The sequence below is a fragment of the Onychomys torridus genome, chromosome 8 (genome assembly GCF_903995425.1).
Source record: "Onychomys torridus chromosome 8, mOncTor1.1, whole genome shotgun sequence".
Classification (NCBI taxonomy): Eukaryota; Metazoa; Chordata; class Mammalia; order Rodentia; family Cricetidae; genus Onychomys; species Onychomys torridus.
The window spans coordinates 104,253,381-104,271,084 of record NC_050450.1 but is presented as its reverse complement, the minus strand read 5'-3'; the positions used below and the strand labels follow the sequence as shown (position 1 = coordinate 104,271,084).

Below are 17,704 nucleotides of genomic sequence, written 5' to 3'. Positions count from 1 at the left end.
CAGTGGAGTGTAGCAGCATTGGATTCCTTTAGTGACGTGTGTACCCTTTGTGTGTGTGTGTGTGTGGGGGTGCTGCCCAGGGAGTGTAGCAGCATTGGATTCCTTTAGTGATGTGTGTACCCTTTGTGTGTGTGTGTGGGGGGGGGTGCTGTTCAGGGAGTGTAGCGGCATTGGATTCCTTTAGTGATGTGTGTACCCTTTGTGTGTGTGTGTGTGGGGGGGTGCTGTCCAGGGAGTGTAGCGGCATTGGATTCCTTTAGTGATGTGTGTACCCTTTGTGTGTGTTGTGTGGGGGGGGTGCTGCCCAGGGAGTGTAGCGGCATTGGATTCCTTTAGTGATGTGTGTACCCTTTGTGTGTGTGTGTGTGGGGGGTGCTGCCCAGGGAGTGTAGCGGCATTGGATTCCTGGAGCCGCCTGGGTGCTGGGAAATAAACTCAGGAGAACGTGCTCTCAGTCACCGGGCCATCTCTCCAGCCCTTTATTTTTCATCTTTATCAGTTTACTTTTACCTTTTGAGTCGTTGGTCCTCATGTATAGAAGTGTGCATACATACAGTACAGATGCATACAGTACCCTCAGAGTCCAGAAAAGGACCTCAGGGGATCTGGCGTTAGAGATGGTTGGGAGCCACTGTGTGGAGCCCAGCATCCATTTTTTCCCGTTTTTTTTTTTTTTTTTTTCAAGATTTATTTATTAGCCAGGTGGTGGTGCACGCCTTTAATCCCAGCACTCAGGAAGCAGAGCCAGATGGATCTCTGTGAGTTTGAGGTCAGCCTGGGCTACCAAGTGAGTTCCAGGAAAGGCGCAAAGCTACACAGAGAAACCCTGTCTCAGGAAAAAAAAAAAAAGAAAGAAAGAAAGAAAGAAAAGATTTATTTATTTATTATGTATACAGTGTTCTGCCTGCATGCATCCATGAAGGCCAGAAGAGGGCACCAGATCTCATTACAGATGGTTGTGAGCCACCATGTAGGTGCTGGGAATTGAACTCAAGACCTCCGGAAGACCAGTCGGTGCTCTTAACCTCTGAGCCATCTCTCCAGCCCTTTCCTCAGTCTTTTTGTGTAGCCCTGGCTGTCCTGGAACTCACTCTGTAGACCAGGCTGGCTTTGAACACAGAGATCTGCCTGCCTCTGCCTCCCGAATGCTGGGATTAAAGGCGTGCACCACCGAAGCCTGCCTCCCAGCATCCACTTTTATTGTGACTCCAAAATATTCCATTCTGGGCCAGGTGGTGGTAGCACTCAGGAGGCAGAGACAGGTGGATCTCTGTGAGTTCAAGGCCAGCCTGGTCTACAGAGTGAGTTCTAGGAAAGCTAAGAATGTTACACAGAGAAACCCTGTCTGAGAAAAAAAAAAAAAATTCCATTCTGGCTGGGCAGATTTGTGTGAATGTGTCTTCTTTCCTCTTGGGCATGGACCCTAGAATGGAAGCTCTGGGTGATGTGATGACCTACCATTTGAGGAGCTGACAGACAGGCAGCTGTACCATATGAACTCCCACCAGCAGAGGTTGAAGATTGCAGTTTCTCCAGATGTTCACAAACATGAATCCTTTTCTTTTTTCAGATTTATTATATTTACCTTTAATTATGCATGTGTGTGTGTGTGTGTGTATGTGTGTGTATTGTGGGTGTATGCACATGTGAGTACAGATGCCCATGGAGTCCAGAAGGAGGTGTTAGATCTCCTGGAATTGGAGTTAAAGGTCACTGTGAGTCATCATGTGGGTGCTGGGAACCAATCCTGAGTGTCTTTGAGAGCAGCCAGTGCTCTGAGCTGCTGAGCCATCTCCCCAGCCCCTCTTCTCTCCTTTTGGAAAGCTACCTGCATTCTGGTGGGTGTGAGGTGTTCGTGTGGTTTGCATTTACATTTGCCCAGTAATCAGTGATGCTGAAACCTTCTCCTGTACCTATTATGGTGGCCATCCTGTGTACCTGTGCACGCATGGTGCTGGAAAGATGAAACCCAGTGCCTTACATGTTCTCACTGTGCTACACTCCCAATCTCCCCCTTTCCCAAGTTCCTTCGTAACCCCAAGCTGGTTGTCTTGTAGAGGCAGGTAGAGGTTCAGAGAATCGCAGGTCACCCGCCAGTTCACAGGAGGTACAGAGAACCGGCCCGTCCCACCCCACCTCCTTTTGTGTTTTGCAGTGCTGGGATGGAACCTAGGCTCCTAAGCAAGCGCTCCATAACCAGGCTCCTGGTACCCTACCATCCCTTCTAGGAGGTTCCACCTCTGCACCACCTGCATCGCCAGGCTTTGCTACCTGGCCTTCCTGCCTTCCTCCCGACACACATACACTGTTCTGTCCTCCTGGTACTCATTTCCCAGAGATACACTTTAAAAAACATTGTTCAGCCTGGTCTCCAAAGCAAGTCCCAGGAAAGGCGCAAAGCTACACAGAGAGACCCTGTCTCGAAACAAAACAAAACAAAACAACAACAAAAAAGTTTTGTTTTATTGTCTTTTGAGACAGGGTTTCTCCATGTAGTTTTTGGTGCCTGTCCTGGATCTCACTCTGTAGCCCAGGCTGGCCTCGAACTCACAGAGATCCGCCTGGCTCTGCCTCCTGAGTGCTGGGATTAAAGGTGTGCACCACCACTGCTGGGTGAGATCCACTTTTTAATTCTTGAAAGTTCCATCGAGACAGCCAGCTTTTCTGGGGATTGACTCTGAGAGAGAGAACCGTCTGCTTTTTCCTATCCTCACAGCCGCCATCTGCTCCTCTGGCCTTAGCTCAGGACCCTTCCTTAGCAAGCTCCTACTGTGTGGGCCCAGAACAAACAGGCAATGTGTTGCATGCTGCCTGCAAAGGGCTAGAGAGCCGACTCCCAGGCTAGGGTGATCTGAGGCAGGCAGCTCGCTCTGCCGTCCCGGGCCTGGCTTTCTACACATGTGTGTCTTTCTTCTTCCTCACTTCCGGGTGTGCATAGCTCCCTTCCCTTCTGTCATCCAGCAACTTGTCTCTCACGCAGTCTCAGATATCTTCCCTAAGCTCTGCAGCATGCCCACTAGGAAGGGGATGGCGCCCCTTTGTGGAGCTGGACAGCATCCTTAGCAGGTCCAGGGGGGTTGCTCTTGACTCCAGCTGGCCACCCAGGACCAGTCGTTGGCGGTAACAAGCTAAGACCATGGAGAGAAGAGGCAAGCAGGAGGGCCAGGCTGAACGGCTCTTCCTGGAAGGAACTTGCACCTTCACACCCCGAGAGATCCATGCAGCTGTGTTTGTACTTTTCACACTCCTTTACCGTGAAAAGTTGACATCCTGAGTGAGTGAGGGCATGTTCACGCTCCCGGTGCTGAAAGAGCTTTGCACCATCAGAGAGCCCTGTGAGAACATCCTTTTAGGACTGAGCTACAGAAGCTGTGTCCTTACACTGGACCCATAGACTGGCTGGAGAAACTCCCCACAAACACAGGTGCCTTCTCCGTCATTAACGCTGCGCGCTGGCAGAAAAGGTATTTGAGAAACTATTTTGATGGGTAGAGCTCAACTGTCTACTGTATGCAGTATCCTCTGCAAGGTGCTGAGGAAGCAGCAACTGTCGTGTGTCATAGCAGGGGTGAGGTAGAATGTGTCACACCGGTGGTTAGATGTGGTTTTGACCGCTCTTCCTTCCCCTTCATGTCTGTCCTGCACCAGCTGGACAAGCTCAGAACCATCATCGAAAGCATGCTGAGCTCCTCCTCCACGCTGCTATCCATGAGCATAACCCCACACAAGTCCACTAGCACCCTGGTGCCTGGCCAGATCGACCCCGAGGCCACCTGTCCAGCCTGCAGTCTGGATGTGAGCCACCAAGTCAGTCTGCTGGTACAGCGTTACGAGCAGCTGCAGGACATGGTCAGCGGCCTGGCTGCCTCCAGGCCTTCCAAGAAGGCCAAGCTGCAGAGCCAGGCAAGTCTCTGCTCAGCTCTCTCACAGGGTGGCTAAAGGTGGCCCCTGGTAGAGGGCTGCCTTCCCAGGGGCCCACAGAAGCCAGTGTAAGAGCTTGAGGGTCAGGTCCCTCCCCACGGTGGAGCTCTCTAGCCAGATCCCACACAAGACCTTGGTCCTTACACAGGCCACAGTGAAGGCAGCAGCAGGGCTGGCCTTTGAGATAGCAGAGGATGGGGAGGGTGGGCTCAGTGGGTGGGATGGCGCTGGCTGACCAAGGATGGAACAGTACCCACTGTGGGACACAGGGACACCGTTAGAGCTGCAGGGCACAGCTCCCCTCAACTGCCAGTGTTTCCAACACTAGTTTCTAGACTTCCCCTCGAGGGAAAACTTGCTGCTGGGTTGGGGGTCACCACCAGATCCTGGTTTCTGCTCTTGAACTCAGGGATTCAGACACAGTTCATATCGCTGCCCACATCTCACCTCTCAGGGATCATGGGACAACATAGTACATCTGAGCCTCAGTCACCTCTCTGATGACTCCAAAGACCACTGATGCCAGTCCATCAATATGTGGGGGATTGGTGACTGCCTCCAGTTGAGGGATACAGCTGTCAGTGAATGCCACTGGAGAAAGCCAGGTGGCTTTGAAGTGAGCATGTACGTTGGGTGGTGGTTTTTGTTTTGTTTTGTTTTTAACATGAGTTTATCGCACACACACATACATGCACACACACACATGCACACGCATGCACGCACATGTCCGGATCATGGAATCCTTGCAGGAGTCAGTTCTTTCTGTCCACCAGGTAGGTCCTGGGGATTGAAGTCAGCTCTCCAGGCTTAGCGACAAATCCCTTTTCACGTGGGGCCCTCTCCCAAGCTCCGTCCTTGTCTGTTAGAGTCCCACTACACAGCCCAGACTCTACTGGAACTCCCAAACTTAGCTTCCTAGTGTTGAGAAGTCTGGCTGGCACAACCACACCTGACTTTTGGTCGTAGTTCTAAAGGCAGCCTACTGCTTATGGGGACTAAAGGGGACTGCTATGAGGTGGCTCAGCAGCCTCCCAAGAGCCGCCCTGTCACTGCTACAGGATGAGGAGCTGCTGGGCCACGTGCAGAGTGCCATCCTGCAGGTCCAGGGTGACTGTGAGAAGCTCAACGTCACTACCAGCAATCTCATTGAGGACCATCGGCAGAAGCAGAAAGACATTGAAGTGAGCAGCCACAGGGTGCCTGGGGTAGGGATGGGGCTCATCAACCCTGCCCACACCTGCCACTCAGCATTGCTGACTCTTCCTTGTCTCTGTTCTGTGGGTCCCCAGGTGCTGTACCAGGGAATAGAGAGACTGGATAAGGAAAAGGCTGACCGAGATCATCTGGAGATGGAGATTGACGTAGTGAGCACCAGATCCCAGGAGCCTCTCCATCTCCTCCCCAGCCAGCGGGTATGGAGCTAACAGAAGGAATGGAGGAATACTCTTACCCCATGCTCTTCTCTCATGCAGAAAGCGGACAAGAGTGCTCTGGCATCCAAAGTGAGCCGCATCCAATTTGATGCTACCACAGAGCAGCTGAACCACATGATGCAGGAGCTGGTGGCCAAGATGAGTGGCCAGGAGCAGGACTGGCAGAAACTTGTGGACAAGCTCCTGGCAGAGATGGACAGCAAGGTGAGGGCAGGGGAAGCTGCAGGGCAGGCTAGGCTGCTCTCCCCTGCCATCAGACACCACCACTTTCTCCAAGGCTAGATCCCTCCCTGCACCTACCTGCTGCCTTAAGCTCACCTGGTGCCCATCTCCCAGCTGGACCGCCTGGAGCTGGACCCAGTGAAGCAGATGCTGGAGGATCGCTGGAAATCGCTGCGGCAGCAGCTCAAAGAGCGCTCTCCACTCTACCAGGCAGACGAGGCGGCTGCCATGCGGAGGTGAGACCAGGAAGACAGCGGGGAACCTGGAGGTGCCAAGCTGGCTGGGCAGCCCCAGAGGGCCTATTCTGCCCCTAACTGACAGTCAGTGGAAGGGCTGCATTTTAGAGTTGACTAGCTAGCAGGGCCTGGTGGCGCACACCTTTAATCTCAGCACTCGGGAGGCAGAGGCAGGAGGATCTCTGTGAGTTCAAGTTCAGCCTGGTCTACCAAGTGAGTTCCAGGACAGTTAGGGCTGCTACACAGAGACACTCTGTCTCAAAACACCCCCCAAAAAAACTTGGTCAGCTCCTTCAGCTAATGGTGGAGAAAGGCAGTAGGGAGGTAGAAGGCTCTCGGGGTTGGATCGTGCTATACTGCAGTTCTGGGGCATAAAGATGACCAAGATGCCCCTGGGGAACTTGGCTAGGGAAATCCCACTCATGGCCACCAGGGGGCACCAGAGGCACACACAAGCTACTGAGTTGGATGGCTGCTCCAGCAGGATGTGTGCTTGGATGGGATGGTTAGGACCAGGTGAATGCCCAGGAAGTAGGGCAGGATCTGCCACCTTGTGGCCTGAGCTGCCAGCAGGCCCGTCCCATAAGAGGGCCTAACACTCTGGATCTCACCTGCTATGCTATATCCTGTTCCTGACAGGCAGCTCTTGGCTCATTTCCACTGCCTGTCCTGTGACCGTCCCTTGGAGACAGCTGTGACTGGACAGTGAGTGCCTACACCACTGGGCCACGTGCAGGATCGCTGGAGTCTGGTGCTCACAGCATCTTGGGTAGAGAGAAGGCCAGGGTGGGGGTGTCTCCCTGTCCCACTCATCTTACCTCATCCCGGGTCTAGGGGCCTTTCTAGGGGCCCACACTGAGCAGTTAAGAACGTTCCTCAGAACATGGCAGTGGGTGGCTGGTGTTGCTGAGAGGTGGGATTTTTCACACCCTCCTCTCCCCTTCCTCTGTCCCTGCCTAGAGTCATCTCCATGACCCCTATAGTTCCCAGCATGCCGGGGCACCGTTCTGTCCGGCCTTATACTGTGTTCGAGCTAGAACAGGTCCGACAGCAGAGCCGCAAGTATGGGGCTGTGGGGTCCTGGGCAGGGTAGGGGTGGGCTGGGAGGGGACCAAGATGGCTCCAGAGGGCACCCTGGGAGTACTACTGAGGGCCTCTGCCGAGGATCAGGATGCCTAGTGGCCCTCAGCCCTCAGTCAAGGTCCTACAGAACAGGGTTCTGGAGGCAAAGGTAGTGTGAACACAAGGTCCAGGAGAAAAAAGTACCTCCTCCAGAGCTCTGTCTGACCCCGGGTCGACCTCCTTCCCTCTGCCCTGGTCTCACAGCCTGAAGCTGGGCAGCAGCTTTGCTCGAGGTGATCTGTCACAGATGGAGAGGAGCGTGGGGCGCCTGCGCAGCATGCACTCCAAGATGCTGATGGACATCGAGAAGGTGCAGATCCACTTCGGAGGCTCTGTGAAGGCCAGCAGCCAGATGATCCGAGAGCTGCTACATGCCCAGTGCCTTAGCCACCCATGCTACAAACGGTAGGAGGACAAGAGTCCAGGGTCACACAGGTCCCTGGTGACCAAGCGTGGCTTCTATTCACCCAGGGTGTAAGAGCAACTGCCTCACCCCATTGCTAGAGGTGGGAAGGGGTGGGGGTGGAGCGTAGGGTGAGAGTGTATGTATGACAGTGTGTGTGTAAGAGTGGTGCATATGCATGTGTGTGGTGTGTGTGGCCTCAGGCTTAACCTGCCTGTCCCACGTAACACTCCTAGTGACTCCCCTGTGTCTGCATCCCAGGGGAGTAGACACGGCGGATTATACCTACTCAACTGTGCCCCGTCGCTGTGGCGGCAGCCACACCCTCACCTACCCTTACCGCCGAAACCGCCCACAGCACCTGTCCCCACTGGAGGAGATCCAGATTGCCATGAAGGTCTGATGGGAGCAGCCATGGGGAGGCTAGCCCTGCCATGCCCCTTCTGGAAGAACACCCAGAGCCCATCATTAGACCCTCTTCTTTGAGCCCCTCTAGCTTTCTTTCCTTCCTTGCTGTCCTAGCGACCCCTAGGCGAGCCCTTTACCGCGGAGCCATCTCCCCGACCTCTGTTCACCTTTTATTTTTGAGACACAGTCTTACCAAGTCCTCAGGCAGGCCTTGAACTCAGGATCCTTCTGCCTCAGCCTCCCCAAATAGCTAGGATGTACAGTTCTTGCCCACTTCAAGCCCCAAGCTCTCTGCTGAGCCGACTGCCATCCTTGCCCACCTATCTCCCAGACACTATACTGTTGCCCCTCCGCCGGGCCTCAAAACACCATTCACTTGCACTTAGCCCAGACTCCCACGCAGGGGTCTTGCTTTTTTGCCACTGGGCCGTGCTTTTTCTAGTCCTGCCTGGGCTGGTACTGGCTTTATCTCCCAGACTGGCCTTGAGGTCAGTGGGAAGCCTGCTGCCTCAGTCTCCCCAAAGCCAGAATTCCAGGCATGTGGCCCAGGCCTCAGTTCCCAGGGAGGGTTCTGAGCACTGTTGGCTGACAGCATCTGCACTCTACGCCTCCCAGGAGGAGACTCGGAATGTTGCAATGATAATGGATATGTGTATCCCTCTACAGCATGATGAGGTCGACATCTTGGGCCTTGATGGACACATCTACAAGGGACGAATGGATACAAGGTTGCCAGGCATCCTAGGGAAAGATGGTGAGCTTCCGGATCGCCTGGAGCTCCTTCGGGGTTCTTGCTTGGGTTCTAAAGGACATTTGTCTCTCTCGGTACAGGCATGTCTTGGGCCCCTGGGCCCTGAGCACTTTTCTCTCTCCTCCCTGAAGCCAGGTGGCTGCTCTCTGGTGGAGAGCAGCAGCCAGACCCAGTCTCCGCGAAGGCTCTGTCCTTTCTTGCTGGCCCTCCCCCTCACACCACCACAGCGGAGCTCTCCTGCCTCCACCTCAGCTCCCTGGATCAGTGCGGCCAAGTCCTAACTGACTTTTCAAAACTCAGCAAAGGGCCCTTATTCCAACACCAAGGCTCCTGAAGGCCCACTTCCACTTCATACCAGAAGCATATGGCTGATTACTTCCCATCATGCCTTAGGCCTTCTCTATTATCTTCTTCCTGAACCACCAGCCTGGGCCAGAACTCACTCAGTCCCTGCACAGGCTGATGTGTACAAGTCCTCAGAGAACCTGGGTGGGTGGGCGCATGGATGAACAGACCGACGGGCAGGTGGATGTGTGACGAACCAAGAGTTTCTAAGGGGTGTAGCCACCACTAGTTGAGCCTGTCAAGGATCCCACCCCAGCTGGCCCCTCGTGGACTTGGGTTCCCACAGCTCACTTGGCACTGACCCCTGGGTGCTGGCCCTCCCTCCCTCCTCACCCCAGGAATGGCAAAGCACAAGTCGAAGCAGCTGCAGCAGCTGCAGCAGCTACAGCAGTACCAGCAGCTGCAGCAGTTCCAGCAGCTGCAGCAGGCCCAGCATGCCCGGCCCCACATGCACAGACAGCCATCCCTGGACAACAGCGGCCTGCCGCCCTCTCGGCCTCAGAGTGCACAGACGGCTGGCAGCAATTCAGGTAGCTTCCTTGTGGCAGCCTGAACGCTATGCCCATGCCTTGCCTTCCCTCCGGACAGCCCTCCCTTCCAGCCCAGGCTGGAGACAGCAGGACCAGGGAGCTAAGGGGCGAGATGGGAGGGAGAACTGCCAAAACCCAGCTGTGGAAGGTTTGCTGTGTGCTGGGTCTCTGAGGAGGACACTGTTGCTGTCCTACCCCACATAAGAGGACACAGGGACAGAGATGCATACAGCTCTCTGGCTCCAGGACCAAGGTGTTCCCTGCTCAGACACACAAATGCACTAAGAGCCAGGCTGTGGCCCTAGGATATGACTACTCCCTTCCAACTACCCTCCCCCTTCCACCCCCTTCCACCCCCTCCCACCCCCGCCACCTGATCCTAGCCTGTAGGTATCCTCTGCTCTGGAAGGCCCCTAGAGCTCTGGTCTCCCCTGAAAAGCTAGACTAGATAGAAGGCCAAGGGGCTAGGGGCCTCTGGGTTCTACCACAGAAGGCCTGTGGTCCTTGCTAGAATGTGAGGCTAGGACCCACACCACCAGGTGACCAAGTCAGTCTCTCCCCCTACCTGACATGGGTGTGTATGTGTGCAGCATCAGCAGCCCTAAGAGGCAGGGAGGCTTGCGAGCAGCCTACACACAGTGTTTTGTGAATGCTTCCAGGAGCCCCAAGGATCTTGACCAAAGCTCTGGAAAGGCCATTCCACCTTTGTGGGCAGAGCTGGGCTTTCCGGAAGCCAGGGTGGATCTATGCCTTCCCTGCTTCCTGCAGCACTGGAGGTGGGGGTGGTGTGTGTGTGTACACACGCGTGCGTGTGCGTGTGTGTACACGCGTGCCCGGGCGCGCCGCAATATGCGCACACTGCATCAACCACAAAATCCCTACTTCAGTCGCCCTTCCCTGGGCTCCCTAGAGGTCTGGTTATCATCGAGTCCCTTCCCCATCCTCTGCCATCGGACTCTCCAGTCCCTGCTTGTACTGGGGGCCATGTATTTCTCCTCCCCTCCACCCCCACCTCCCCAACACCAGGGCCCCTAGGCCCAGGGCACGACGCCCGGCGCAGGGCCTCAGGCCCAGATCCAGGAGGCTGGAGGCGGGTCCCAGAGTTGGGCGAGCCAGCGCCGGCCTGGGAGCGCTCTTTCCTGGAAGACATTTTGGCTCTTTGTTTACATTCGCGGCGCGGCGCTCCCCGGCAACATGGCTGTCACCGGTGCGCTGACAGCGACCTGCCGGACCCGGCGCCCCCTCCGCGGCCCCGAGGGGGCACTTACCATCTGCGGGTGGTGGTGGCTGTTGGGAATGTTGCTCTCTTGGAAGAACGTGCTCAGGGCGGTCTGCGGACAAACATGGGACGCGGCGGCGTGAGCGAGGCCTGGCCGCCCCGGCCTCCCCGCCGCGGCCCACGCGCGCCCCGTACACCCCGACCACCTCCCGGCTCAGCCCGGGCCCCACGCTCACCTCGAACTGCCAGTGCGCCGCCTGCAGCAGCTGCTGCGCCTGGTCGGCCGCGCAGCCCGCGGCCAGCACGAACTGGTTGATCATGACCTGGTGCCGCAGCTCGTCCGTGTTCACCGACATGGCGCTGGGCGGCCGCCCCGGGCTCGCGCTCGCAGCTCCGCAGCCGCCGCCGCCGCCGCCGCCCGGCGAATGTTGTGGTCCGGCTCGCGCGGCCGCGCCGACGCCGCAAACAACAGCGCGGGGCGGGGCCGTCGGGCCCAACGTTCGGGGGCCGCGAGCCGCCGCCGCTGATTGGCCCACGCGCCGCCCGACCGGCCGCCGGCTCCCACACGGACGTTCGATTCGAATCCTGCGGCGGGCCCGGCCGCTCTGTTTCTCTTCTCTCACGGCCGCGCCCATTGGCGGGGCCGGCGCCGCGGGGGCGCCCTGGCATTGGCCGGCATCTGTGTTTTGGCTCCTCCGGGTTGGTGGTTGGCTGGGACCGACGTCGGGGGGCGGGGCCTGAAGGGCTGATTGGCCTACCGTAGGCCTGTTTGAACTCAACTCGAAAACCTTGAGTGCGCGCTGATTGGTGGAGGTCCCCTGTGTTTGCTGTTGTAGGCGTGGGGGTGGTGCTGACCAAGTTCATTCATTACTTCATTGAAACTGAACATGCTCAGCTGGAAAAGCAAGACTGAGTGGCTTTGACTCATTTCCTCTGAAAGATGTGGTCATCTCGGGAAACAGAATGATCAAAATAGAAAACACACAACCTTTGCAGCTACTCGACTCTCAAGAGTATTTAAATTTTAAATGGCTTCTAAATAGTCTCACTTTATAAAAAGAGAGAACTTTTGAAACACAACGCATAGCGTGAGGTCCTGGGTTCTATTCCAAAAAAGGAAAACAAAACAAAACAAAACAAAAACACCACCATCAACAAAAGAGCCGGGCGTGATAACGCAAGCTTTTAGTTCCAGCACTCAGCACTCATTGGGGGAGGCAGGCCTCTCTTGAGACCAACCAGCCTTGCCTATACATAGGACAGCCAAGGCTACATAGAGAAACTGTCTCAAAAAAGCCAAACACACCACACACACACACACACACACACACACACACACACACATACACACATACACACACCACCACCACCACCACCACCACCACCACCACCAAAGAAAGAAAGGAGCAGGGCATGCTTTGTATGAGTCAGTCTCAGGGTTTAAAAACCCAGTGCTTTGCCAGATGGTGGTGGTGCCTTTAATCCCAGCATTTGGGAGGCAGAGGCAGGCGGTTCCGTTGGTTGGAGGCCAGTCTGGTCTACAAAGTGAGTTCCAGGACAGCCAGGGCTGTTACACAGAGAAACCCTGTCCCGAAAACAACAACAACAAAAACAAAAACAACCCAGTGCTTGAAAAGAATGTATCTGGTTTCAGCATGAAGACTTTTTTCCCTTGTCATTTATTATCCACTGATCAACAGTGTATTGATATATATTTTTTCGTATAGAATTTACATTGTATTGGGTATTAAAGTGACCCAAAGATGACTTAAGGTACGTGGGATGATGAGCTTGGCTTATAGTACACATTGTAAAGTAAAAGCCTCCCACATCCGAGGTTCTGTATGTAGGGAGGGGGCCTGGAATGCTTCCCTTCCCGCTCTGGAGGACTGGACTAGGGATTTACTGTTAGGGCTTCTGGTTCAGGAAGACTTACACTGTTTTTCATCAGAACTAATTACAGAGTACATTTTAACTAGTTAGGGGTGTGCAAAACAGAAAGACACTAAGAAGAAAGCAAGCTCTGTTTCTACTTACTTACCTGTGGGAGGCAGGTGCATGGGAGTTGGGTCTCTCTTTCCACGGTGTGGGTCTGAAAAATCAAACTCAGGCCAACAGGCTTGACAGCAAGCGCCTCTTCTCACCAAATCGCTTGTCAGCCCTGCTTTTGTTTTGCATAAAGGACTCAGTTTTCCATGTAGAGGAACTTGACCCTTTTTGAAAAGACTATACAGAAGGGTAAGGTTACAGCCGATGTGATGTTTACATACTGATGAAGTACAGCCAGGAGGGAAGCCGGGGGTGGAGAGCTCCTCTGGCAAGCAGGAAGCCCCGGCTATCTACCTGGACTGCAAGAACACAGCAAAACCGCTTGGAGCACTAGAATGAGTTAATTTCCTTTCATTTCTTTGCCGGTTTGTTTGAGAGGATGGGAGCACTATAATTATTCTTGGACACCCCAAAATTCTCATGGACTGAAGCCATGAGTGTGGTTGGGAAGTCAAGTATAGTCTTCCTTCCACAACCATGTTTCAGGGTCCCCTAGAGCTAACAAAATCTGTGGACGCTCAACTCCTTTTCTTTTCTTTTCTTTTTTTTTTTTTTAAATGTGGAGCTGAGGATGGAACCCAGGGCCTTGCAGTTGCTAGGCAAGTGCTCTACCACTGAGCTAAATCCCCAACCGCTCAACTCCTTTTTAAAGCCTAGCATGACATAGCATAGCATTTGTACATAACCCTACACAGCCTCCCATACATTTTAAATACTTTCTAAAACACCCTGTAATAACTAACAGAATATAAACACTACTAAAATAGTTGTACTGTGTTGCTCAAAAATAAGAAGAAAAGTGTGTGCATGTTTTAAAAGGGAAAAAAGTCTGCACAGACACAATTTTCTGTTGGAATATTTTCTAGCACAGTTTGGTTGGATGCAGAGATGTGTATGTAGAGGCTGGGTGGCACCTGTACAGCTTCCAGCTCCTAGCTCCCAGGTAATTGCAAGGTGAAAATAAGAGGGAACAGCCAGCAGCCTGCACTGCCAGGAATCACAGGCCAGAAGCTGCCCCAGAACAAGGAAGCACTGTCATCGTGAGCTCCAGAGCTCCAGGTTTTCACAAGCACATACAGGCGTCAAACGGTTGCCAGGGTGGTGAGTAGCAAGGTCTAGCTTCGGTACAGACATTTTAAGAGAACATGCCTAGAGCGTCCAGGCCTTAATTAAAAAGTTCTCACGCCCACTGTGGTGGTGTATAAAGGCCTGTAATTCCAGCATTTGGGAGGCTGAGGCAGGAGGATCAGGAGTTGGAGGCTAGCCTGGGCTATGTAGAGAATTCAAATCCAACTCTCAAGGAAGGTAAAAGTTGGAAGCTGCCAAATCTGTTATTTCTTGGACATCAAGGCAACTTATCTCTGAGGATTATCTAATGTTTTCCCTGTGCAGGACACAGTTGTGGACAGCTGGAATGGGCATGGCAGAGGGACTGGGGCTCAGAGGATCTTCTGTGGGCAAAGGTCATCCCAGGAGGAGACTGGAGAGCTGCAGAGCTGTGCCTGTCATCTGTAGTCCCGGCAGGCGGAAGGGCTTAATCGATACTTAGGCTTCTGAATCTGGTTGAAGATGAGTGGCTGGGAGCGGAAGGAGTGCCTGGACCAGGGAGGAACGAATGAGGTCATGTTTGCAGAGGACTTTGAGCTCTTGAGATGAAAGCAAATCAAATGCAAGGTATTATTAACTGAAGGTGTTATTATCTTAATCTGAGAGGACAATACAAGGCCAGTGAAACACTGCAATAAAACCATGCCCATTAATAACAAATGAAACACGGTGGTAGCCTCAGAGAGAACAAAACCCCTACTGCATCAATGGCAAGGCTACAGAACAAGCGACGATACGGCAGCTGAGAAAAAGAACCAATCTGAGTCTTTATTTCCTTGTGTAGTGCGTGTATAACACACAGCATTACTGTGAGCAAGCCCCAAAGCTGGCTCACAGTTGCTGGACCTTAACACTCCTTAGCCCTGTGCTAAGCATTTCCAGAGAGCTGGGCACCTCTCATTTTCATCTGGGGACCACCAGGGATCACATGTCCTGGGTGAGGCAGCTAAGGCTCATGGGAGGAAAGGATTCTGCCTGAGATCACACAGTAACAAGAAGTACCATGCTCTGATGCCTCCTTTCCTACCAGTTTTCACTTCGGTGGGGCTCAAGCGGGTCTCTTTTAAGCAAGCGTTTTCAGAGGCTCAAAGGCTCTGAGGTATCTACTGGGGAGGCTAGAAGTCAGTGGTCCTGAGGGGTGCTGTTCTAGGTAATGATAGCCAAGGGTAGAGAGCTGGCAATGTCACCCTCATTTTTACAGCACCCTCAAGTTCCTGGCTATTCTTTTTTTTTTTTCTTCCTCTCCACCTTTTTTTATTTGTTTGTTTGTTTGTTTTTACTTTGTTTTTTGAGACAGTCTTCTTGTAGACCAGGCTGGCTTTGAACTCACTAGGTAACCAAAACCTTCCTTGAACATCTGATGCCAGTGCTGGGTGGGATTAGAAGCCCACAGTAGCATTCCAGGCTCTTCTTTCTTTCTACCTCTTATGCCCGGGACCCAAACAGCTCCAGTTTGAGGGTGCCGGATACTTAATAAGCCGAACGCTTGAAGAACACCCAGAACTCTCCAAGGTCAGGTAGCACCCCCTCCTTCCCTGTAACAGTGAACAGGATCAAGGTTGGGTGCACCAGGAAGTTCCTTCCCACGCTCCTTCCTTCTTCCCTTCCCTCCCCTCCCTCTTTTCCTGCCTGTGCCTTCCTCTAATACTTCCCAACTTTTTTTTTTTCAAAGACAGGGTCTTTCAAGCTCTACTTGGTCTGGAACTTACTGACTTCAGGGGCAAAGCTGAGATTCGAGTCCACACTGGTGTCTACAACCAGAGGCTGTGCTCACGACATAGCCTTGGCTGTCCTCGAACTCAGTACGTAGACTCACTCTGTGATTGCTCTTAAATAATACATTCTACTTTCAAGCCTGTTGGAATCTCGCTAGATAGCACTGACAAGATAGGAAACACCTTTCTTCTGTGTTATTGAAGACAAGAAAACCAAGGCTAATCCCCCACGATGAGTCCATGCTGGTTTACACCAGATTATGTTTTCCACAAACTGTCACATGCCTCACAAAAGGACAAAGGCCAGACCACTCCCAGCCTAGTTAAAGGCATTCCCCCAAAGTAGCACTGTGGTCTGGACACTCTGTGCTGGACCTGGCGGCCAGGTGATAAGATAGCCCCACCTCTGGTTGCTAGGTGTGTCTTAGTCCACAGGGGAAGGGAGATGAAGGGAGTGTTGATGAACAGCCTCTGGGGCAGTCTCCTCCTCCTCTGCAGGACTCTAGCTTCCTGCTCAGGCGCCAGACTCTCCTTAGGAAAGGAATGGAGAGGCCTAGAGCTAGTCATTCCAGCTCCCCAATGAGAACATCTGTCTGCTGAGAACAGACTACAAACCAGCCTGCTACTAGCTCTTTCCTGAATCTTCTAAATTAATAGAGAAATATATACGAGAAACAAAGACCTAAAGTATGGGCATCACACACACACACACACACACACACACACACACACACACACACACACACTGTAAGGAACTGTACAGTCATGCTTGTACTTTTGTACCGAACACAGTTTAAGAAGTCTAAAGGTGGCACCTTAGCAGTCCCCAGAAATGACCCTTCCCAAATTCATACCCAGCTTTCCTCACCAGTCTTGATGCTCAGATTCCCATCAATCATTCTCCAGTTCTCAATTCTTGACCACATATGCATACCTTCCAGAAACAACAGTGAGTTTTGTCTGCCGATTATGAGACTCAGTTACTCCCTCATCTACCCTGGTGGGTGAGCTTAGTGGAGACCCCTAAACCATGTAGATACCTCTCTGAACGAGCTGGCTTTTAATTTTTTCATGACTCCATGAGGCAATTCTTATCAAGCTAGCAATTATACATCATAAGGAAATAGTCTGTGGAGGTTCATCAGAGCATGAAACGGAGATAGACTGGGTAAATAAATAAAGGAACCGAAATTGGGTTGTAAGAAGGAACAGTACAAACCAAAGCAAGGTCCATTTAGGAGTTGCGCTTGGTAGAATACACCTGTAATCCCAGTACTCAAGGCCCCGAGGCAGGAGGACCACTATGAATTTAGAGGCTAGCCAAGGATACATAGCAAGACTTCTTCTCAAATACCTAAGGAGATCCAGCTGTGCCACTCCTGGATATTTACTGGAAGGACCTCCAAGACAACACATCAGAGACACTTGCATATCCATGTTGACTGCAGCACTGTTCACAACATCTGAGTCATAGACCCAATCTTGGTGTCCTACCGCCAAGGAAAGGTGAAGGAAGATGTGCTGTACATGTACAGTGGAATTAATTATTTTTATACTTATTTTTCCATGTGTATGAATGTTTCCCCACATGCCTGTGCACCACGTGTGTGCCCGGTGCCCACAGAGGTCGGGAGAGGGCATTGGATCCCATGAAACTAGAGATACAGGCAGCTGTGAGCCACTATGTGGGTGCTGAGAATCAAACCCAGGTCCCCTGAAAGAGAAACAAGAGCTTTTTTTATACTTTTTCCCCCATTTTTATTTATTTATTTATTTTTCTATTATCAGCTTGATACAGTATAAATTCTTATCCTAATAGTGAAATGTTTGATTGAGGTATGCCCAATAATTGAGTAAAACTAAAACTTATTATAAGCCACAGTCATCCTAGGGTCCCCCCTGCTACGTAGCCTCCCTGTTCTGTGGGTTGTAGTCTGATTGTTCTTTGCTTTCTATCTAGAATTCACTTGTGAGTGAGTCCATACCATGTTTGAAACAAGAGCTCTTAACCTCTGAGCCATCATGTCTCAGGCTCCCTGCACAGTGGAGTTTCTGTCAGCCAGAAAGAAGAACAAAGTTATATCATTTGCAGGAAACTGGACATAATTGTAAATGAAGCAAGTCAATTTCAGGACAAGTACTGTGTGTTGCCTCTTATTTGTGGCTCCTAAATTGTTGTATGGTGCACAACATCGTACATGTATAAATGGAGGCAGAAGTGCAATTGTCCAGGGGACCAAGGA

At 52.5% G+C, this 17,704-nt stretch overlaps 1 protein-coding gene across 1 annotated transcript in view; it reads left to right on the top strand.

Annotated features, from left to right (window-relative positions):
• Positions 1 to 9,394, top strand: part of Qrich2 (glutamine rich 2) — a 27,626-nt gene extending 18,232 nt beyond the window's left edge. The window contains exons 11-21 of the mRNA XM_036195333.1: positions 3,649 to 3,903; positions 4,980 to 5,102; positions 5,211 to 5,285; positions 5,394 to 5,558; positions 5,691 to 5,812; positions 6,452 to 6,517; positions 6,773 to 6,874; positions 7,139 to 7,339; positions 7,599 to 7,734; positions 8,412 to 8,499; positions 9,174 to 9,394. Of these exons, the coding sequence (XP_036051226.1) occupies positions 3,649 to 3,903; positions 4,980 to 5,102; positions 5,211 to 5,285; positions 5,394 to 5,558; positions 5,691 to 5,812; positions 6,452 to 6,517; positions 6,773 to 6,874; positions 7,139 to 7,339; positions 7,599 to 7,734; positions 8,412 to 8,499; positions 9,174 to 9,394 (1,554 nt within the window). The remainder of the gene's footprint in view (positions 1 to 3,648; positions 3,904 to 4,979; positions 5,103 to 5,210; positions 5,286 to 5,393; positions 5,559 to 5,690; positions 5,813 to 6,451; positions 6,518 to 6,772; positions 6,875 to 7,138; positions 7,340 to 7,598; positions 7,735 to 8,411; positions 8,500 to 9,173) is intronic.
• Positions 9,395 to 17,704: the final 8,310 nt, after the last annotated feature.